The sequence below is a fragment of the Microtus oregoni genome, unplaced genomic scaffold, assembly GCF_018167655.1.
Source record: "Microtus oregoni isolate MIOR12 unplaced genomic scaffold, Mior012 000024F_ref0000369, whole genome shotgun sequence".
In the NCBI taxonomy this organism is placed as follows: domain Eukaryota; kingdom Metazoa; phylum Chordata; class Mammalia; order Rodentia; family Cricetidae; genus Microtus; species Microtus oregoni.
In genome coordinates this window covers 14,604,391-14,627,944 of record NW_024543083.1, presented here as the reverse complement: position 1 = coordinate 14,627,944, position 23,554 = coordinate 14,604,391, and the positions used below count along the sequence as shown (strand labels likewise).

The 23,554-nt window shown below is 42.7% G+C and overlaps 1 protein-coding gene across 2 annotated transcripts in view; it reads right to left on the bottom strand.

Annotated features, from left to right (window-relative positions):
- Positions 1–23,554, bottom strand: part of Csmd1 (CUB and Sushi multiple domains 1) — a 1,426,468-nt gene that overhangs the window by 264,313 nt on the left and 1,138,601 nt on the right. For both annotated transcript variants that reach the window (XM_041673587.1, XM_041673588.1), the window contains exons 13-18: positions 14,712–14,894; positions 13,754–14,080; positions 12,385–12,579; positions 9,137–9,275; positions 6,020–6,207; positions 3,010–3,198 (exon numbers count right to left, since the gene is read on the bottom strand). In XM_041673587.1, coding sequence (XP_041529521.1) covers positions 3,010–3,198; positions 6,020–6,207; positions 9,137–9,275; positions 12,385–12,579; positions 13,754–14,080; positions 14,712–14,894 — 1,221 coding nt within the window. The remainder of the gene's footprint in view (positions 1–3,009; positions 3,199–6,019; positions 6,208–9,136; positions 9,276–12,384; positions 12,580–13,753; positions 14,081–14,711; positions 14,895–23,554) is intronic.

Below are 23,554 nucleotides of genomic sequence, written 5' to 3'. Positions count from 1 at the left end.
AGACTTATTAAAACCTTTCAGTGTAGACTTTTCAGTCCTGGGAAGGTGCTACAGTGTAGCATGGCAAATCACCTTTGGGATCCCCTTAGACAGATCAGATTTCAAATTTGCATAAATTTGACTTGGAAGACAATAGACGAAATGTCTAAGCTTAATGCACTTTTATTTTCTCCAGGAGATGTCATTCATCACTGGCCTCTCTGCAACATCTCAGCCCCTCACGGCGCACACAGACCACTCTAGGAGAGCGAGTCCTACCCCGTTTCTCGTCATTTCCTGTCTAAACGTTCTTTCTCTACTGACCAATATTCTGGGAATTGGACACTGTACCCTGTGCATTGACGCCCAGTGTTTTTTCTCATTCCTGCCGCCTAGGATGTCTCCCCATGGGCTGAGTACCTCGGCAAACTTCAGCCCTCGCTGGCTCTAAATGCCATTAGTCTATTTTCTTAAAACATATTTTTTAGATTTATTTATGTATATGACTGTTTTGCCTGAATGTACATGTGTGCACAAAATGCATACCTGTCACCTGCGGAGGTCATAAGAGGGTGTCAGATTCCCTAAACTGGAGTCACCCTGTGACTGAGCCATCTCTCCAGCTGCACACAGTTCTATTTTTATAGCTTAGTTCTTCCTCTACCCAACCCCTTCTGAAAACTAAATTCAAACTATAAAACATAAATTCTGGTGTATGTATCATTAATATATGTGTGTGTATATCTATGTCTATGCAAATATAATTAAATATGCATATTAAGTATGTTTAAAATATATACCATGTAACAGCACTGGGTGAAAATTTTTAATTTAAATTCTATGGTGTTAATGTTAGCAAAAAGAAAGGTTAAAAGATGGCAATGGCAATCTGGAAAGTCAGAATTCTGGAGAAGGCTGAGGTTGGCGGTCTGCAAAGCATGTGTGTGACAGATAGCTTGGGACTTCAGTGCACAATAGGGAGATGTATATACACAGGTCTGGCTGAGGGTGAGAAGAGGCAAAGCTACAGACAGACAATTCTGCCACCTAGACTGTCTGCAGGCAGAAGTAGGATGTCATCCTCCCTCAAGATCAAAGAAACAATAACATGTTACCAGTGTTGACCCGAGGACTCCTGGGAACATAAAAATACATAGGAACACCCAATACTGTTGACTGTTGAGAAGAATCTACATCAGAATGCTGGCCTCCAATAGGTCACGCAAAGTCTGCCACTTGGAAGCATCATTCTTATAACCCAGCCAGGTGCCTTGGCAATGTGGTGATGGTCCACTGCTGAGCAGGAGCACAGCAGGCACCACTGGTCTCAGTATTTCACCATTCAAATCCTCACAGCCACAGTGTGAGGAACACTTGCAATCGAAACAACATGGCCCAGTGAACTGGAAGATAAGGCAGGAGGGTTGCGGGACTGGGGTGGGCTGGGCTACAAAGTGAAAATCCTGTCTCAAAAGAAAACAAGTAACAAAATATACACAACGTGGGATGTTTTCCACAGAGGCTGTCTCGACAGACGGGCATTTCCTCCCTCAATGTGGTGTCCTTCCTCAACAGCTTTACCAACACTTATCTTTCAGCTTTGGACAACAGTCACTACCTGGGTCTGAGGGGAGACCTCCTCCTGACTGTGATTTGCCGTTCAGTTTGCCACATTCATTATACACATACACAATCCGCCAGCCACATGCAGCCAATTAAAACACTGAGACTTTTTTCTTTGTGCTTTGATTGTATGGTTCTCAAAGACAAAATTTTTAGATGACAATGTTGGAGGATTTTCTAGCCCACAGCATAAAATTGATTGCACCATTTACATCAAATGTATTGACATTAGGGGTAGATGATTCTCCAATGACAATATACAGCATCAGAGCCATATCTCAGCTGCGTTCTGTCAACAAGCAATGTGTGGTTTTTCTGAAGGAGGTGATCATGCCCATTTGCCCATCCTTTGTAGCCTCCTACTAGATAACCCCAGGGTGCATAAGTAGCCTCCCTCCCAAATTTTGCCCAGAGTCCAAAATCTCTACTGCTTTTGTGTGCTTGCCTGTGAAGACAATCATCTACCCTAGGCATTCCAATGCATGCATGCACCAAGCACTGTTTGAGCTAGGACTCTGGGAAAAAGATCCAAGACTGTCAGTGGTTGGCAGTTCTGTGAGCCCAATCTTCCCCAGGCTCTGCTATTTACATCTATTATTTTGAGAAAGCAAAGGTGCTTATTACCCATATAACATTTTAAAAGAAATACCTACAGTTTGGAAAAAATAGTGGAAGAGGAAATTATGTGTATATATAACTCCCACTTAAGTATTTATTTTCCAAATACCTATATACTTTTCTAAAGAAACCATGTTATAATAGAGTATATTCATGACTAAAGAGAACACACCAAAAAGTGTTTTCCAAATGATCACAAATAATACAAATGCCTAACTCTTAGTGTAAAACTGAGAGAGACATGGTGATACAGAATAATCAAGAATATCATCCTTTATCTGTATTTCTGTATTTCCAGGAGTGATAAGTCCAGGAGGAAAGGTCAATGATACGTAGAGCCTCTGAACGATGTTCTAAAAGCCTAGATGCACAGTAAAGATAATCTGGAAGAGGTCAGAGGTCAGAGGTCATTGGGACAAGGTGTGCTAGCTCTGAGGGAGCTCTCTATCTGGACCTGGGTTACTGGAGTCAGAAGAGTTATACTTGACTATCTGGACCACAATGTCCCCCAGTCCTTCTATACACACTTCTATAAAAACACACACGCATAATTGAGCTCTCTAAGCTCTGAAGGATAGACCACAAATTTTCATTGTTTCTAAGAGTCATCACAGCTAGTAGAGAAATACTGAACACCCTTCACATGTGCTCCTCTTAAAGAGTACAGTTTGTAAAAGGAACCCGTTCCTTGGTCACCTTGTATCACGCCACGCCCTGTGCACACTGGTCCATGTGCTGATGTGTGCATAGGTGCACTAGCTTAGCTCTGCGTGCCTGAGCTCCACCTACCATCACAGCTGGGCAGGGCGTGGTTCCACTGATGGTTCTTCTCACAGATGAGAGGCTCATCGTCACTTATTGTATAGCCGGGGTCACAGCTGAAGGTCACCGTGGATCTGATACCAAAGTTACTACCATGCCGATGACCATTTACAGGGATGCCCGGGTCCAGGCAGGAGTCAGATTCAAGAGTTACACCTGCATGGACACAGAAAATACGGGACTGAAAGGCCTTTCTTCCTAACTGAAAGAAAGAAAACCACTATATTATTAGCTATAACATAATCCCACATAGGCACAGATCCAGGGAATTACCCAAGTGAACTCTCCATTACTAAACTGATGGTTGAATATCCAGGACTCCATTAATGTCTAAAGCAATGCCTCCAAACATTTGACCTTGTTTTTCCAAATTAAAAGCAATCATCTTGATGTGGTCTTCTCCAGGTCAAATAGAAATGGGGCAACCTTGAATAACTGATTGGCCCCTCTGAATTTTACCTTTGTTCCCTGGAAAATCAATGGACTGTTAGGGGAACATTAAACTTGATTCCATTCCGTCTCTTTCCTTCCCCTCTCTCTTTCCTTTTATGGTTTGCATTCCAGTTAGGTTCTGGCAGCTGCACAGCAATGTTCCTAGATCTGCACACACACAGGCAAGCACACACATAGAATGGATTTAAAACTGCATGCCAATTGGTTTTCTAAAGCCACATCCATAAACCCACTCTTTTAAAGTTTGTGTACCATCTGCCATATGCCTGTGCTGCGAGATAGGCTGGAAAATAGAGAAGGAACGGGGTCACTTGATCATGATGCGCTTTGTATTTCTCTTCTCTAGAATAATGTATTTAAGGATGTGAAAATGCCATTGTGATATTTGTGTAATTGGAGAGAGGGAAACTCAGTAAGCTCAGACTTGAACTGTGATCTGGGGCTGCTCACCACTTGTCATAATGTTTTGGCATTCACACTTTCCTGGCCCTGACAGTGACCTCCTGGATGCTGGGTCTGATCAGAGGAACTAGCCAGAGGAACTCCATTTTCAATACTACTCCAGGAAAATGTTTTCCAAATGCAGTCCTTGGAATGCAAAATGCCGGGACAGAGGAAAGGAATGCTGGCATCTGTAACTGCCAATGTCCCCAGAGATTGCTCTTACCTATGTGTCTACAGGGAAGTCTCTCTGATCTCAGGAAAAGTAAAAGGGCACAGCAGAGACATGAACACTTGGCTCATCATAGATTGGGGCAAACAAGGTGTCTACTTTCATGCCTCACTCCAAGAATATATAAAAGGACCCCAAAAGAACAAGATAGCAAATGCATTAACTCTTAAATTTGTTTTTTAATATTTATTTTTATTTATGTAGATGGATGAATATATGTTGATGTATTATTTATATGTGGATATTTGCCATATGATAGGGTACCCAAGGAGTTTGGAAGAGGGTTTCAGATAATCTGTAGCTAGAGTTAGTGAAAGTTGTGATCTGCCAGATATGGGAGCTGGGAACTGAACTCCAGTCCTCTGCACGAGCAACAAGTGCTCTTAACTGCTGAGCCCCGTCTTCAGTCTTAACTCTTAATTCTTAAAAAGTGCTATTTTGAAATAAATATCATACATAGGACACTATATGTACACACACACACACACACACACATAACAACTAAGTTTTAATTGTTTGAAATTAACCCATGTTTGACAAATTGTCAGTCTTTTAGTAGCAGAGTTGAAACATTATTATTCAATTTTGATAAAAATCCTTACAAGAACATGTTCATAACCTTACATACACAAATGTTTATATCGGAAAAACACAGGAAAATGTATTTTGAGTGCTGCTATGGCTGGCTAGCAGACGTTCTGGGCAGAGATTAGCAGAGTCGATGATGGAGAGGGAGGGGAGGTCAGGAAAGATTAAAGAAGACGGCGTATAGCCCATGCATGCATTTATAAAATTGTGTGTATATATAATATATCATTAAAATGCAAGCACTTATTTTTGAGAAAAGGCTGAAAAGAGGAATGGCCTTAAATATCCTGCCCAACAGAACCATGGTTTTTTGGGTCTGCAACAAGCCCCTCTCCGGTTTTCTTGTTAAGGTGCTCTCATTGGGAACTGCAGTAGCTTTGTTTTGTTTTGTTTGTAGTTGACTCTGGTTAAAACCCACTCCTATGTAGAAGCCCCCTGCAGGTTCCCAAAGTAAATTTATATAAATATTGCCATAAAATGGTACAGTTTCACTTCATGACTTCAGAAGCTGAAACTCAGAGCCAAACTGGAAAGAAAACTGAGGCTGGCCTGCTGAACACACTGCATCCATCACGGTCTACCAACTGTTAACTGTTCTCAGCCATCACTTGGCATTCGCTAAGCACAGCTGGGTTTTAATCCCTTCCTACCTCTGGTATAATGTTCACTACCCTGAAAAACACATTCATACAAACTCACAGACCAAGATGCTCCGCACAGTACCCTGGCAACTGATCCCACTCAGTATTTAGGAAATGTCTTCAGTAAAATGTTCTATATCACTTCCAGCCAATTGGTATCTCTGTTAATATGTGTGTGTGTGTGTGTGTGTGTGTGTATGTGTATACATGTATATATGTATCGCACTATATATATACATGATATATATGTATATATAATACAATGCTATGATAGAATATGTTAATTATCTATATGCATATTACCCTATATATGATATATATGTATAATATAATAATTTAATAGTATAATAGAATATATTAATTCATTATGTACTAAAAGGATAATATTTATCATTTAATGATTATATCATTTTACTTTGTATTAGGCAACTGATATTTATTAAGGAACCAAAAGCAATTTTCCACCCTCCAAAACACCCTGTAGTAGACCTCTTGAAATTACTTGACAGACATATTGTCCAGGGAATCAGCCCATTTGTCATCCCACTTGAAGACAGATATAAGAACACCTATCACCCGGGACACAGTGTCCTGCCCTGGGAGCCAGCCAGGGGCCACTTACTCTCATAGTGGATGAGGAAGCCAACATTAGCCCGGCTGCTGTCGGTGGTGAAGAGCAGGTACATATAGTTGCCCGTGCTGATGAGGAACTGCGGTGCCTGCGTGCCATGGTACTCTCCGATCAGTGGGGATGAACTGGCTGGCCCGTCCCGTACTTCCAGAGTATCGTAATTGACTTCTGTCTGGAACCTGGGGAGAGCCATGCAGAGAGTCATGTGAGCTTGCACACCTGTCCAGCTGTGCCACTCCTAGTACAAACTTCAAGTGACTGTGGTGATTGAAACGTATACATGAATATTGTATTATTTGTTGGAAAAGACAGCACATTGTAAACATTCTATCATAACTCATTCTCTGTCTATAAAGCAGGCTATAAAGAAGGTCATTATTAACCCCTGAAAGGAAAATATTGTGAACTACCTAAGTTCCCTTAGATAAGGAGGTGTTAGAGGACAGATCAATGGATGATGGATAGATGTTAGATGATACATGATAAACAGATTTTTATATATAATATACACATATATAATATCAGTAATTTGATAATAGATAATAGCAAAGGAGATGATAGGCTATAGATAGACAGATGATAGGCAGGTTGGTGACAGACTAAGGGAGAGACAGATGATGCATGGATACAACATTTAGTTGTGAACAATTGCTGATTGTGAACTTAGCACTATTTTTTATGATTCTCTCTTTAACGTATTATAGACACCTTGAAATAGACACACTGAAGAGGAATGCTCCCTTAAGGAAAGAGGGACTTCATGGCACATGATGATTAAATATCTTTCCTGAAAACCACGCTGTGCTTTTTTTACTCACACCAACCCTTGAGGGACCAACACTGAGCAAGCTGCTACTTCAGAAGCTCAGTGATGCCATAACAATTTGGGAAAGCCAGACTGGCTTCCAGATAGTTTTTAACTCTGCTTGTACTGCCAGTGAACCCAGCCTGCAATTCTATTTATATAAAGCCAAGACACCCAGGTCCCCCTGGTGCAATGATGGCGCCATTTTTGGGCATTGGGATAATTCCGTAAACACTCCCATCTTGTTCTCCAGAGTTAACTCGGTTTCCAAGTGCCTCTTTTGGCTCTGAAGGAGCATCTCAGAATTTCATGCCTCTGACTCACTCAATAATAGAGCCAAATGTGTCTCTGAAGCTGGAGCACTATCCCCCTGATGGGTGCAGACTATTGCTAGGAAGAGAAAAGAGCTGGGGAGCTAGCTCAGTTTATTTGTACATCTCCACAATAGCAAGAGGATAGATACTGAACCTCGTTTAATAATACTGCCATGCTCACTTCCAACGCGGATGTTCTTCTGCAAAGGCACAATAATGCTATGTTTTCCAAGCAAAGTAGTAGCTGCTACTTTGTGCTCTGTTCCATACAGAGGAAGGTAAACAATGTGGCTAGTCCAGAACAGGAACTGAGGTTTGTGGACCTGGGCCTGGTGGTGCCTGCTTTGGCTTTATTAGTTTTAATATGGTGATATACAAGACATTTGAGTCCAAATTTCAGAAGTCTGCAGAAGCATGGAGTCTTCCATTTGAATCGTGAAGAGACATGGAAAAACTTTCACATTGTTTTTAGCTCGGGCAGTGCAGACAGATAACACACACACACACACACACACACACACACACACACACACGTTGAAAACTGTGAACTGCTCAGTGCTTATCGTGACTTGGCAGCCTGGCATCTTTGCCCAGCCAAACCATCTGTGGAGAATCCAAACCTTATTTGCACGCTCCAATATCAGCTGTTAACCAAGAACAAACTAAAGCTGTGCCATATAGTTTATCTTTGAGGAGCAAAGCTCTGACTGCTCCCAGGTTGGATGTCTAAAATTTCCAAGAATATTAGTTACTCAAATAGGATTTACCAAAATATTGCACCAAATTCATACTGAAAAGATCACACTATGGAAAATTTAGCACAAATCTTTCTTCGAGGAACAGAAATGAGACAGGCGATTGAGACCATGAAATTAATACTTTATCTAAATGATATAAATCTGACCCATGACTGGGAACATTGGGGTGTGTGATTCTGTTTTTCTTGATTCCAGAAAGTATAAGAATAGGTCGGAAATTGAATTTCACATACTGAACACATACAACTATTTTTTTCTATGATTAATGTTATTTTTGCATGGTCACTTACCAACAGACACTGAGTGTTTTTCCTTGTTGGAAGGATAATTCTACTAAAATGTAAGGTCATTCAAATAGAGTATGGATAATTATAAATAAAACATAATTAATAATGATAGTTCCACTATATATTTTAAACTCCCTAGTTCTGATTTTATGAATTGTTTGAAAACAAGGAAGAAAATATCACATGCCTTGAAACAACCCATTAAGAATATTACAGCTCAGAGCCCAGTCTTTTTACATCATTCAGAAACTGGACCTATAGTGTTAAGCAAAGGTGCTTTTTTAGATTTCAAGTACAAGTTTTTTTTAATGCAAACAAATAAACATGTTTTCAGACCTGAAATTGATTTCAATGTTTGGATAAATGGCAGAGCACCTGCTAGAGCTTGAACAGTATCCTTCCTTCCTTCACTAATCCTTACAGATTATTAAACATGTGTTCAGATCACTAGGTCAGACTGTGTCGCAGTCATAGTGACTCCCACACACTGGAGAGGCTCTTAACCTACTGCACTAACCCTGCTGCTGACCCTGAACCTTCGACTGCCTTCAAGTGTTAGCTGTCTCCCAGAACCGGAGAACTCTTTTCTGGGCTGTCATGGAGGGTGCAGAAGGGTCCAGCAGGATGGGGACTTGCTTCAAGGGAACACCACGTAGCAAGCAGAAGTCTCCCAATTCCAGGTCCCAAATCCAGACTCCATGTAAGTCTAGGACAGTGATTATCCAGTGTGCCTCCTTATCTGTGTCCCAGAGCCGAGACCTCATTGTGCCCAGGGGAGTGCAGGACTATGAGAGGAGACAGCATGGCTGTGTCAGCCTCTGGTCCTTGGTCCATGATCTTCCTTGGGACCTGAGGATTTTCATATTTTAATGTCTATTTACATAACACAGGGAATGTAGCTGCAGCTCTAGTTGCCAAAGCAGTGGGAAAAGGTTTGCTCTCACCTGTCAAATGTTATTTTGATGGAATGTCCCGGCTTTGCTTCAATGATCCATTCACAATTTAAAGAATCTTTGTAATATCCTGGCCATCCTGGAGGTAAGATGACCCCACTAGAAGCCGTCAGGTGCCCACCACATGGAGCTGGAAGAGGACACACATATCAGTCAAGAAAAGAAATCAAGTCTAGGAAGGTGGACCACAGTAGCCTCCTGTTAGAGGTAGGTACTGTGGTCAGTCATTCAGGGAGTCAGTGTTTGCATGGAACAAAACTTATTCCTCAGGAAACCTTATGGGATGAAGTCAACAGGTATAGCCCATGTTTTTCTGGGCTCTATCATCAGACACATCATCTATCATAGACAACAAAAGACTGCACTTACCTTTAATTACTTCTTAATGTTGCCTAACTGGAAGATTTGCACTGTGCAAGATTCTAGGTGCGCTAGGACTTGGGGTCCACATTTCTCTTGGATTCCACAATTAATTAGAGGACACCTTTCCACTTTATATTTTATTATTATTATTCATGGTAATTTAATTTCAATATGAAAAATTCTTTGGCTTACATTAATTTGAATTTGTTTATCTTTGCTTTGTAGCTAACAATGTTTTTTTTTTTAAGTCAATCTTGAAGAAGCACAAGGAAAGGAGTGTTCCAGGAGATTATGGGGTTCTCTGTACAGAACTTTTCTTTAAAGGGCTTACGCTGCTTGCACACAGCATTATGGAAGGAAGGGGCATGAGAGGCTATGTATTCAGTAAAGCATGAGAAAGTCTCTATATCCTGCAAGGAACGCAAGAACGTCCATGTCCTGAAAGCGGCATTGGAGTCTCCATGGAAGTCTACAAGGGACACGGGATTCTTCTCATGCCTCTTAGGCAGCACTTGCTGTTCTTGCTCACCTCCTCCTGCCTTGCCCTTTCTTCTCTCCCGGTCTGAATCCATCAGAAAGTCAGACTTTATTCCATTTCAGCAGGTGCATCAATTGGGGACCCCTTCCACTATTATCAGAGTATCCGTCTGCCCTGTCAGAGACTCATTTGCAATCACTAATTGAGCTTCCCGGAGTAGGGAAACTTCCAGGCTCTCTCACCTACCACCATTCCTCTCTAAGTTTTGCTTTGTTAACAACCTCAGCTGGAGTTTGCCTTCCACTTCGTGGAGTTGGGCCAGGCTTTTTCTAAAGGAGGAAGAATCCTTCACCAGCTTTTAAGATGACTGACAGTTTCCCCTTTCACCAGGCTTTTCATCCCTGCCTTGCTCCGGTCCATTTACTCTCCTTGTCCTCTCAGGCAAGTGCTTGCCCAGCAGCTCACAATGCATTCCTACACAGTCCACTGCCCACGGAAGCACGAGGATAATTGTGGGCATATAAGAGCAGAGGCTGGAGCCTTGTTATCTTAAACATCCTCCTCCATAGATCACTCATGCTCCAAAGTCAACAGAAATGCCTGAGTGGGTCAGTGTCTACAAACAGGATTGCCCATGGCATCAACCGGAGAGCCTGCAGTGCATGTTTATGGCAGATTAAAAATTGCCACGTCTCAACATTTTATAAAACGTGACATACAGAAGTTACATGGTATGTGTGTGATGAATCAAAGTTCTCTTACTGTGTTGAATTTTGCCTTGGTTTCTGTTCTTTAGGGTTACCCATTTAAGCCCATAGGTCATATCCATAGTTGACCAAAGCGGCAGATGATTTATGGAACAGCTAGAACACTGTTCTGAATTTCCCCACAACCCATAGAGGCAAAGACCAGGACCTGGGTAGAACACATTCTGTCTTTTAGCCTACGCATACTTCAATGTGTGGTCCTATACACATACACATACAGGCAATGGACTTGGTGGATTTAAGATAACGAGTAGATGAAGCTGGGAGGGAAAAGAGCATGGGGGTGGGATGAGAAGTGGATTTGATGAAAATTACAAGCATAGATGGAATTCTCAATTAGTGTTTATTTATAAGGAAACAATTATGGAGGTGGGAATAGGGCAGGATAAGCCCACCCTGACTAGACACACCACCCCCTAAAATAATAATGAACAACTATGGCTGGGGTAGGATGAGGCCACTGTTCTATTGGCTGCCATTCAGAGGCTTAATCTACACACTGAGTCAAGTTCATCTTAGACCTCTTGTAGGTCACAGGCCTGGTGACAATATGCCATGCTTGTTTCTGCCTTGTGGGGTGCAGGGGATGGAGCTGGATAGAACAACAATCCTAAATTTATATATATAACCCTTTTCTATTTGCTTACTTAAAAAATGTGTTAATATTAGAAAAATAGGAGAAATAGAGATCAAGGGAAAATATTTGCTTATAACTTTAATTAACAGACATTGCTTAACAATTTTTAGCATTTTGTTAATGTGAGTTAACACTTATTTAAATGTTTCTGTCATGGCATGTCATGACTCTTTTCAATCTATATGCTCAGGTGGTATTTAAGGGCACAGCTAAGTTCTCACTGGTTTCATTAGCACCCAGAGTTTGGTGACCTCTGTCCTTTCGCATGATCAGGTTTCAATAATGTTCTTTTGATCTTATAAAGTTTGCAGTGGTGGGTGATACATTTGGATACAACCTATTTACCCAAACAAACCTCATCGCTTGAGCTTTTCCTGCTTTTTTTTTTTTTTTTTTTTTTTTGGTTTTTCGAGACAGGGTTTCTCTGTGGTTTTGGAGCCTGTCCTGGAACTAGCTCTTGTAGACCAGGCTGGTCTCGAACTCACAGAGATCCGCCTGCCTCTGCCTCCCGAGTGCTGGGATTAAAGGCGTGCGCCATTTAAGTCTTTGCTCTTGCAGTTGTACAAATAGCACTCAGCAGCAGCACCATTTATTGTTGATAGAATATTTTGTGGTATTATTCGATGATTCTAAAGATACAGGTCATGGCTCAAAAGACAAAAGGGTTTGTAGGACTCAATATAAATTTACTCTGGGATACTGTCATCATCTATTCTTGAGAGCACAGGGATTTCCACATGGCCTTGCCAGTAATCTATCTCATTATCACTCATAAACCTTTGATGATCACCTCATATTGATTTTGCTTTGAACTTCCTTTCAGAGCTACCAGAAGGACCTGCCCTCCGAACCCCATTCTGGTCTTAGATGTCCCACTTACAGACTCAGATGAAGGGGTCCCCACATTTGCACCACTTTGGGGGGCTGTGTTACGGATGCCTGGGCAGGTGACAGGCTCTGTTTGCTGTCCTGAAGGACTTGGTCAGAGGCTCACCTTCACAGCGGGGGACAGTCGAGCTCCAGACCACATTCCCATCTTGCAAGATACAGGTGATGGACTCAGAACCTTGGGTCTTCACGAAGCCGTCGTCACAGTGGAAGGACACAGAACTTCCCAGCAGAAACCTGTCTCCAAATCGCCGGCCATTCACAGGAATGCCAGGGTCATGGCACTCATTCTGACCAAATGCTGAACCATGAAAGAGAAAAGTCAGCAACATAAAGATGCTCAAAACTAATTACATGTCCTGACAAAGAAGGAAGCATCGTATTTATAAAAGAATGATGTAACAAAATTCCATGTCCATTGTTCATAAAGAAATACATCAAACCAATTGGGTATCAGTGTAAGAGAGAGGAGAAGAAGGGAGACAGAGTGATGAAGTCCTCTGCCTATCATCTCTGCTAGTAGAACTGACCTTCACTGTGCACTCAGAAAAGGGGATGACCACAGCACAGGTGGTAGGCAGAGAGCTCTGAAGAACTCTGCCCTGTTAGAGTCCTGCTCTTAAACTTACCATGGAACATAAGGAAAAAATGTCTATTTTTGTTTAAAACACGAAGACTATTAAGCTTATATCCCAGAGTTACTCTAACACCAATGAAAATAAACATGGCAAAAATCTAAATGCTGAATAAATCAGCATTACCTCACACTTTCCTCCATAATTTCGAATGTTTTGCAGAAGAGAAAACTGAAGCAAAAGGAGGTTATTTGCCAGATAAATAATCTCAAAGTATCTCTAGGTACCGTTATTCATATCCCTTGTGCTTGATATGGATGGATGGATAACGAAGGATGAGTAGTTAATGGAAAATGGATGAAGAAATGGGTGGGTGATGAAGGGGGCATAGGTAATAAAGGGTGCATGAATGTACAGATATGGGAAGAGCTAGATGGATACATGGATAAATAGATGAATGGAGGTAGAGCAGGTGGACAGAAGGATGGATGGATGATGAAGGAATAAATAGATGGATGGGTGGTAATGAATAATGGATAGATAGGAAATGAAGGAGAGAAGGATCAATAAACAAGTAGACAGGTGAATTAATAATGGGTAGCTGGATGGATAGACAGATAAAAGAGCATGCATGTGCAGTTGCATGGGAAATGAGTAGTAAATAGGTAGATGAATGGAATGATGGCCAGAGAGAGAGAAAAATCTATGTGAGAGCTCCAACATCTACTCTAAGTGTCTAAAGCACAGCTCACATAGATCGATCCCTTTTTTATCAGGATGACAAATAATTTTGCTACTTGGGATATTCCTTTATAGTCCTGAGGCATCATCCTTGAATTTTTAGTTCATAGACATGTGAACACCACAGGACATGAATGAGGTACTTGTGTGCCCACTCACTGGTATATGTGATGTTGAACCCTCTGCCCGTTGTGGAGTGATCAGATTGAAACTCCAGGCGTACTATGTGTCCACTGCTGGCCAGCTGCGCAGGCACCTCATTGCCAGAGAAGGTTCCGAGGACCGTGATGTCAGAAATTCCATCATCTTTGACAGCCAGGAAGTCAAACTGAGGCTCCACATCAAAGTCATTGAAGATAAGGTGAATCCGGCTTCCGGGCTCAGATATGATCAGCCAGACACAGTTCATGTTGTTGCCGTATTCCTCGGGGTAGTTTGGTGAGAGAATAGTCCCGGAGGATGCCGTGAAGTTGAAGAAACACGAAACTGCGGGGCATGAAGATGTCATATAGTGTTACACAGATCCAAAGCCTTGCCATATGAACCCGGCCGCAGATAGCTAGGAATGACGACAATCCCACTGATTTGGCCCAACTACTCTGAGCTCTGTGTGCTGAATTCCAGGTGATCGACTTCAGAACTGTAAGAAATGTGTTCCGTTCCACAGTCCAGCTAGAACTCACAGATAGTTGAGTATCAGTGTATTTAAAACCAATTCTATCAAATCAACTTAAAAAAAATGCTATTGCTATGTTTATTTATAAATAAAACCAGCTCCCTGTGGATGTGGTATCGAAACTGTGATGGCTGAAACAATACACTTGATGCTCTAACCGAATTCCAAATGCCCACTGTCACCTGGCGCGTACAACCAGCTTATATCCAGCTGCTGCCTAGCGGACCAAGTCTATGTGAATTCTTGATGGGGATGGTGGTTGATGTCTCCTCCTTTCAAAGAAAAGGCTCAGCTCTTCTCTACCTAGCAGATAGGATCAAGGCATGAACTGTTTTTTTCAGGGTGAGGAAACAGGAAGCCCTGAGCTGCCACCAAGGTCACCTCTCTGCCACACTCCACTTCCTCTGTAACTGATGCCTGACCCCCACAGGTGGGACTCACACACACAGCTCGGCTTGTTGCCCGACCACTGGTTGTTCTTCTGGCACGTGATGACTCGTTCTCCCACCAGCTCGAAAGCTGCCTGGCACTCAAAGGTGAGCGTGTCTCCATGTAGGAAGCTGCTGCCAGTCCGCTTCCCATAGGCTGGGATGCCAGGGTCCCCACAGCCTCCCTTCTCAATTTCTGAGGAGCAGAAAATAAACAAGCCACTGAAAAGCTCTTAAAGAACGTGCACAAATTCAAAAGAAAGGAGCCGTCTCTTTGGGCATTGGAACAATGTATAACCAATTTCAAAAGAAAGGAGCCGTCTCTTTGGGCGTTGGAACAATGTATAACCAATTTCAAAGAGATTCTCTTTTTGTTTTATTTTATTTTTGTTGCTGTTTTTTTTTCGCAACAGGGCTTCTCTGTGTAACAGTCCTGGCTGTCCTGGACTAGCTCTATAGACCAGGCGAGCCTTGAACTCACAGAGATCCGCCTGCCTCTGTCTCCTGCGTGCTGGGATTAAAGGCATGCACTGCCACTGCCCGGGCTCAAAGAGAGTCTTGATTCCTCTGGTATTTTACTATAAAATCCAGGATGTAATGGCTGTGCAGATGTGCCAGACAACAGATGCCTCATTCCAGCACGCCCAGCCTTTTATCATTGCTAAGACTGAGACACAGACATTAATTTTGTTTTCATGTATGCGTCTGCCTGTGAACAAGGCAAGCTAGATTATTCCAGACCATCAGGCTTTTTCAAATCAGCCTAATCTATTTGAATATTCTTCCTCTTAACTGAATAGTAAAGCAACTGGTGGTGCAGAGCGGACCTGCTTACAATCTTAGAAGAAAACATCCATTTGGACTTTCTTCAAAACATCACCGCAATGAGTTGAGAGTTTGACTGCAGCAGACCTCCTAAGAGTTCACAGACATTGTCTCAAAAGTTAACAATACGGAAGTTATCAACCGATGCGGAGTACACATTTATTAATTTGCAAAATAAGACTTGAGAGCCAACTGCTTGTGAGCTTCCTGTGTTAGGGGCCGGGAGCTGCCTGTTTGTGAGCCTCTCGTACTAAAGGCCAGGGGATGCCTCCTTGTGAGCCCCTTGCACTAAGGGCCAGGGGATGTCTGCTTGTGAGGCTCTCATGCTAAGGGTCAGGGGGATATCTACCTGTCTCTCCTGCCAAAGATGCAGAGGTTCATCTAGAGGCAAGCCTGGAATAACCTATGTCTGTCACATCCTCTGCAAATAGTTAACACAGCTTAGCAACTACTAGCGAGGCCGATTCCACAGAGCTTCACCCACCACAATGTGGAGTTCCCCTCTGTGGAGACTTTGCATTGACATCATACGCAGAACCTTGCAACAATGCCCCAAATTATTGACCAAATAGGCTCTGATTCCAGATTTTTACTTGAGGACTGTGCCATTCTCAGGAGGGAATCTGCTGCCATTCGATGGGATTATTTGAAGGAATCAAAAGAACAGAAGACCCTGACTGTACTGATTAACACAGCATCAAACCTCTGCTTGCAGAGATGAAGTCGAATCCTTTTCTATAGAGATGGAACCAAGTCTCCACCCAAATGGATTGTAACATGCTGGAGACAACTTTGCTGTGTTCGCTTGGGAATACAACTCACAGATGAATAGAAGATTGTTTTCGGAGGAAACAAATGCTGTGTGCACATTCTTCCCTAGAAAAGTGATTACAGAATGCAGAGACTTGGGCTAGTACAGCTTCTCCGGTTTTCTAGAATGGCTCTTCTGTCTCCTGAAAATATCTGTGCCCAAGTCTTCTGGGGTCTCCATGATAATGTATTGATGTATTTTTCAACTGTCATCTTTGGACATGCTAAAATTATTCCCTACTTTCAACTTTCACTTCATTTTTTCCTAATTTTTTTTGATTTTGTAGCATCTTAATACATTTTTTATAAATACTTTTCTTAGAGTGATATTGCAAGTTTTACAGTCTTCCTACTAATTTTGCTTTTATTTGATACTTTACACTGCACCTATAAACATTCACATAAAAAAACACTGACGGGGTTCACAGCTCCCTGAATGTAGGTGAGCATTTCTGAAAGCTGATAATAACAGTTCCGAGACACAAATAAATCAAAACAGTGAACTGACAACCGACTATGTCCTTGCAGTTCCCAGTTCTCCTGATCTTGGGTGCAATCTGGAGAGAGCAACGTTTTTGCAGAAATGAGAAGGTACCCTCAGACAGAACTTTAGAAAGCTCATAAGAGGAACCACAGAAATAGGTAGCTGAGGGGAACTGAGAAGGCCAACCTCTGAGAAATGCTATTCAAATATTATGATGAACTCTGATAATTAGTAGGTTAACAGTTTTGATCTACCAAATGCAATTCTACTCAAATAAACATATACCCCTGACCATCCAGGCCACAACACCCCCGGGCACCAATGAGAACAATTCCCAATAATCCTGCTGTACAGTCGTTGTAACTGCCCTGCCCTCAGCATCTCTCAGCCTATGGCAGGCAGATGAAGGACCATTTTGGTGACATCTGTATCTACCCTGTGTTCTTTATTATATGCTCCTCATTGGCACGATCATGCGGAGGCCTCACTGGGTTTGCCTCATCCCTCTACCTCCTCCTTGACCCATAGGAGTCCCCCAGCTGTTTCAAACCAGGCACCTGCAAGTGGCTTCTTGCTAAGCCATGTGTCATGCTCCTGTTCTCTAAGTCTGAATCCACCACAGTGGCCTCTCCCTGTGACAATCCCATCCCAGCCAGAGGTGACAGGAGTTGGCTAGACATTACAAACCCTTACTCATGCATGCCCCCTCCCTTCGGTCTAAGAGCGGTTTCTCTCTGTGATCTGAAGTCTTCCCCAAAGCCTGCACTGACACCAATGATCTGATTGAATGACTAGAACTTCCGGATTATGGGGACTCTGAATACTGCAGATGAGAAACCAAATTCTTCTCATGTGGTCTTTAGAGGCCTCTGTAACCATTGCCCCCACCCCCGTTTCTGACCTAACATCCTGGTGATTGCTGGCTAAAACTCTTGGCATCTATCCCTTCACAAACCATAAACTCTCACCGACACACAACACCTAGAACTTACAGCAGAGTCCCTGCTTTGCTGTAGCTTGTCTGCATTAATTGATTTGTTACTTAAAAAAGATTCTGTAGTTACAAAAATTCAGATTCACTGGTGAGTGACATACAAAGAAACCAGATCATGTTCCAAGACATTGTCACTCACGTGTAGCTCAGAATGATCCGGGGCAAGGGATTTGTTTGGGGACCTCCATAGGTAGAGAATCTCAGAAGCTACATGTCTCTCCTTGTTCTCTCTCCATTCCTTTTTATTCTCCTCCATCCTCCTTGCCCCCTTTGTGGTTTATAGACTCCTCTTTTTTAAAGTTCTTCAAACATTTAAGAACAAATCCAGAGGCATGTAGATAGTCAGTGAAACTCGTCACTGTGAGCACTTTCATGAGCTACACTATGAAAGCGACGGTGGAGCCACACCCTTTCAGATGTGAGCACTCCACTTGGCACGTGCCATTGTCTATATATGAAGATCTTTGAGGTGCTGGGCCAGGCATAGCCAAGTTCTTGCTAATGTGTGGGTTGCACTCTAACAAGATTCTAGCCCTTGAAGAAACAATGTTCTAGTCTATGACAAACTTTTTAAAAATGTTATTAGTTTAAAATTTTATTATATTATATATACACATGTATGTATATATATGTAGTGGACAGATGATCATGCACACCGGTGTAATGGATGTGGAGACCAGAAGAAGGCATGTGGTCTTTAGGAACTATAATTATAAGTGGTTGTGAGCCTCCTCCCATGTGTTTTGGGAACCAAAGTCAGGTCTTCTACAAGCATAGTTCATGCTCCAAACTCCAAGCCATCTCCCCTGCCTGTTGACAAAACTTTGCAGTAGCGTTTGTTAAGGTTTTATGGTGTAGGCTCTGAGTACACAGACACTGGTCCTGCGTTCAAGGTGCTTGTCTTTAAGATACCCAGCAGCCAGGTTATAAGGGCAGGTGTGGGTTCTAGAAGGGTGCCTGTCCTGGGAAGTTACTATGCCACAAATCAGGTTCACTGGCTTTCTTGCTTCCCTAGTTGTGAGGGAAATGTTCCTTGTAGCATTCATTCCACTTGCTTTCCTCATTAACTTCAACCTTATAGTCTCACACCAGCGGTTTCCAATTCTTTGTATTTAGAATGAAAAGCTAAAGAGGATGGGATTTTCCCAGGGAAGCAAAAAGCCTCCTTCCTCCTGTTATGAGTTACTGAGATGGAGCCAGTGGTGGAGAACCCCTGAGATTGTTTTGGATTCTGATTCTTTCTCCTGTTGGTTAGGATGTTGACAATGAGATATGACCCACACTAGGGAGCATAGCAAGCGTTCCTAGGGCTCTTCTGTTGCCTCCTCTGCCCCTGTCCAAGTCTGCAGTCACATATAAGGACTAGAATCTGGGAGGATGCTCTGCTCTGGGAGTCAGGGACTCTTCGGCACAATCCAAACAAACCATCAGTCTAGCCTCGGAGAGCACAGTTGAGATGAGACAATAAAGAACCTTTGGGCAATTTAGAACCCGACTCAGGACGGAATGATCCATTAGCATGCAGGAAGTGAGGGAAGTAGGCTCTTAGAAGTGGAAACCCACACTGTGATGAGTTTCCATGGCCCTTCTCCTTCCCTGGGGACTCACAGGACTGAATACTGTATCTTATGAGCACACACCAAGGTGGTGTGGACAGAATCTCTCCTTCCCCTGAGAATCCATCTGTCCTAGGCCACATGAGCAGTAAAATCCAGAATAGAGACTGTCCTAAAAAAATGAATGTATGTATCAACAACTAATACAGATGATCCTCTGACCTGTCAATACATATTTTGATAAATATACAGTGTATGTGGGATCCAGGGGAAAGCTAAGAAGTTTCCCAATTACAATCTCCGATTCAGATGAAAGCAAAGATTTATGTACAAAAAGACTAAGTTAGTTCACGACACACATACCATTAAAATAACGACAGGGGAATGGCTGGAGTTCAGTTCACAGAGTGTATGATAAACATGCTGATAAATTCCACCTGCACAAAACAGCTAAGTAATCTTGTAAGTGAACAATTCGCTTTTTCATAGGTCGCAAGAAACATGTCACACAAAACCCTGGATTTGATTTCCTATGGGTATCAGGATTTCACTTGGCTACAAGTCAACTAACACACATCGAAAAGGTCCAGGAATACTGCAGTAAATAAGCGTCCTGTATTTGTCTCTCCCAGGGAAGGCTGCTGGGGGAGTGTAATAGAGTTCAGGAATGCAGGTGGGAAGCCAACCACAGCCTGTTCCCCTTACCACGGAATATGGCCTCAGAAAGCCACACTTTAAATGCAGAGGGGACACCATGCCTTTAAGGAGGAAGACAGTCCATGTCCCTGTCCCCCTCCAGGGAAGCCCGGCTTGTTTGAAATGTATCTTTTATCACCTCCATATTTACTTATATAGAATTCTTAAAGAAAAAAAAACACCTTCTTCAATTTAGGACAATCTTAGGTTCACAGTAACAGTGGACAGAAGGTGCGGAGTTCACACCTCTACTTGTCTGTACACAGGAACAACCTTGTTCCATCTATGTCCCCCACCAGAGTAACCCATCTGTTAGACTGGGAAACTACTGTCTTCATCCTCACCGCCCAGACCCACAGGCTCTCAGTACAGCCCACTTCGTCTTCTCAGAACACAGCGTGGCTGGGATCACATGGCCTTTACACTCAGTGAGGCTCCGTGCTCTGGGTACCCAGCTTCCACATCCATGGCCTATGGGAGGGCATGCCCATAGCTTATAAACGTGGCCATTGAAGGGTAAGTACAGTAGACATCCTGCTGTAGATTCCTGTGTAGACAGTCCATTCCTGTGGGTCATTACTGGCCAACAAGCCAAGCCTCGTCAGTGAGCTGCAGGTCCGTGAGATGCCTTGCCTTAAAAACCAATGTGGATAGTTTCTGAAGAACCCGCCCAGGCTGACCTCTGGCCCACACACATGTGTTGATGGATTTCTTTCTAAAATAGCATTTAGTCTACGGTATTCAATATGACACCTCTCCTACACCTGCTGTGTCCAGAATGATACCTACCCCACACAGACTGTGTTTAGTAGGACGCCCACCTCACACCTACATGGGTAGACATGTGTGCACTTCCCCGACATAAACACAAGCACAAAAGATGCCAAACAACTGTACTAACCCCCTAAAACATCCATGAAAACAATATGCCTCCAACCTTTCTGGAAACTCACTCTAGGTCCTTCTACCCACTTTGCTCCCTCTGTAAAGACCATTCCTGGTCTTCCCCTCCTCTTTAAGAGCCTGGGACCATATGTCAGAAATTCACAAATCTGGAGAGAGAGCAAGGAAGGAATTGGCCTCTGCTCTTCTGATAGACTTCATGTGGTCACTTATAGCTTCTACCTCCAAGAGTCAGTGAAATAAAAATAAATAAACACATGCATACATACATACATATATACCATGAATTCAAATTCAATCCAAACCTCCATGCAATGGAAGGGAGGCTTCTCAGATTGGAAGCCTCTTCGGCCGCTCTAGCTCTAACGTGTGTGGTAACTTGCTTAGTTTTTGGAGAGAATAGAAACTAATGTATTGTTCTCCTTAGAATCAGTTGAGAGATAATTCATGGTAAATAAAGACAAATTCTATTTTTTGAAAGAATTCTATCAACATAACTGGAGGGATTTTGAAATAGACAGATAAAAATACCACATTTGAAGCAATAAAAAATAGAGAGAGTCAGAGAATCATAAATAAAAACAGTCGTTATTTCTTCATGCCGTCCTGATTCTATGGTAAAGCCGGCAAGGCTGAGGCTGTCCTCGGAGGTGGAATGACAGCTCCCAGGCACTATTTAAGTGATTCACCTATGGTACATTTGTATTGTTGCAGATCCTGGAGCAGAGAAGAGAAAGACACACATTCAGATTTAAAATACCAGTTTTAATTTGAGGAACAGGTTTGATAATCCACTTCCTGCCGTTCCTGATCCATGCAAGGGGAGCATCACCTGCTCTGGATAAAGGCAGTCACCTTCCACTGCTTTCTCAGGCTTACAGAGGTCTGGACCCCTTCATTTGGGTTTATTTCTGCCCCACCCAACCTTCTGCCTCTGATATTCAAAAAGAATATCAGGCTTCATCTAAGGTAAGTCTTGAGTGTTCACGGACAGGGACAAGTGTGCTCTCTCTTTTCCTATTTTTCTGTTTTAATTTTTACTATAGAGGTAACATCAAGCTATTCTCAAGTGAGTTTATAATGTCCTTTGAGCACCCCAGCTCCCCACTACCCTCCCATTTCTCTACTATAGCTCTGACTCAGCTTTCTGCTTCCCTTTCATCTATGATGTTATGTCTCTACAAAGTCAAGGGCATGGGAATGAGAGAAAATGTGATGGTTTTTATTCTGAGACTGATTTAGTTTGTTTCATGTTTTGTCTGTTTACTTAGGCGGCCACTGCTATGTTCAGTAGGAACCTACCCCACACCTACTGTGTGTAGTAGGATGCCCACCACACACCTACTGTATGCAGTACGATGTCCACTGCATGCCTACTGTGTACAGTAGGATGTCCACTGCACACCTACTGTGTGAAGTGGGATGCCCACCACACACCTACTATGTACAGTGGTATATTTACCCAATTCCTACTATATTGAAATAATGTCACGAATAAAGTAGGGATGTAGACCCGCAGAATTTAAACATTTTTCAAGGTTAATTTCTTTCAATTTTTCTCTACCATTAGGTTCCATATTTGAGCATCAATCTACACAATTGTCTGTGCATCTGAGCATGCCCAAATGGGTTGTAGAGAATCAGCTGTGGTCTGCCCACAGGGGCTTCATCAGTCTATGTCTGCCTTTTTCCATATGTACTCCTCTAAAGATGTGTCTTCATAAAAATATCATCTTATCCAAGCTTATTGTTCTCAACTCCCCGATAACACAGGGTACCAGTACAAGTGTCTCTTTGGGATTAAAGTTCCCCACTACTTGATGGCCCAGTGGGTCAGCTAACCCATGCTCCTGGCATCCTAGTATTCCCATATGGTCGCTCTCCCCACCAGTATCTTAGAATACATAAGTATTTGAAAACAGAACATTTGCTATTGTGAGCTGGTTAAAATGAAGTCTTCAGGTTCACCCTAAGCCATATAAGCTGAGGAAGAATCCCCAGGCTTGTGCAAACCGCAAAGAGCTCATAAGGCCCCAGCCCAGCAGGAAGGAAGACAAGAGGTGAGAGCCACAGAGGACCCCTCCTTGTTTATATTCCAGTCTCAGATGTCAGCCTCTGAGGCCAGGAAATGAGATTTTGTCACTCAAGGATATACAAACTATAACTTTTTAGAAATGACATCCTAGCCAACTTCTAAAAGACTTAAACAAAAGACACAGTATTTATGGACAGATGCTGAAGGCCAGCCTGTGCTATGAACTGTTTTTTCTCACATAGGAACCCTCAGTCAGGTTGGGATGGGTCTTTTTCATAGGCGTTCTGTTTGACAGGCATTTCCTAACTGATCTGCACTTCTGGATGATGGGACTGGCCTGTGGGGAGAGCTGTAAGGAGACAGTCTACTGACAAGAGCTCCCTAAGCGCACCATTAGAGGACTTCCTATTTTACTGAAATATTTCTTTATGCATTCCAAAGGGAAGCAGTGTTTTCTGGTGCTAGCAGCAAATGATTATTGGGAAGCTGGCATGTGTCTTCATCCTGTCAACTTTGAAGCTGTGATGACTGCTTTCGTATGTCACTTTGGCTG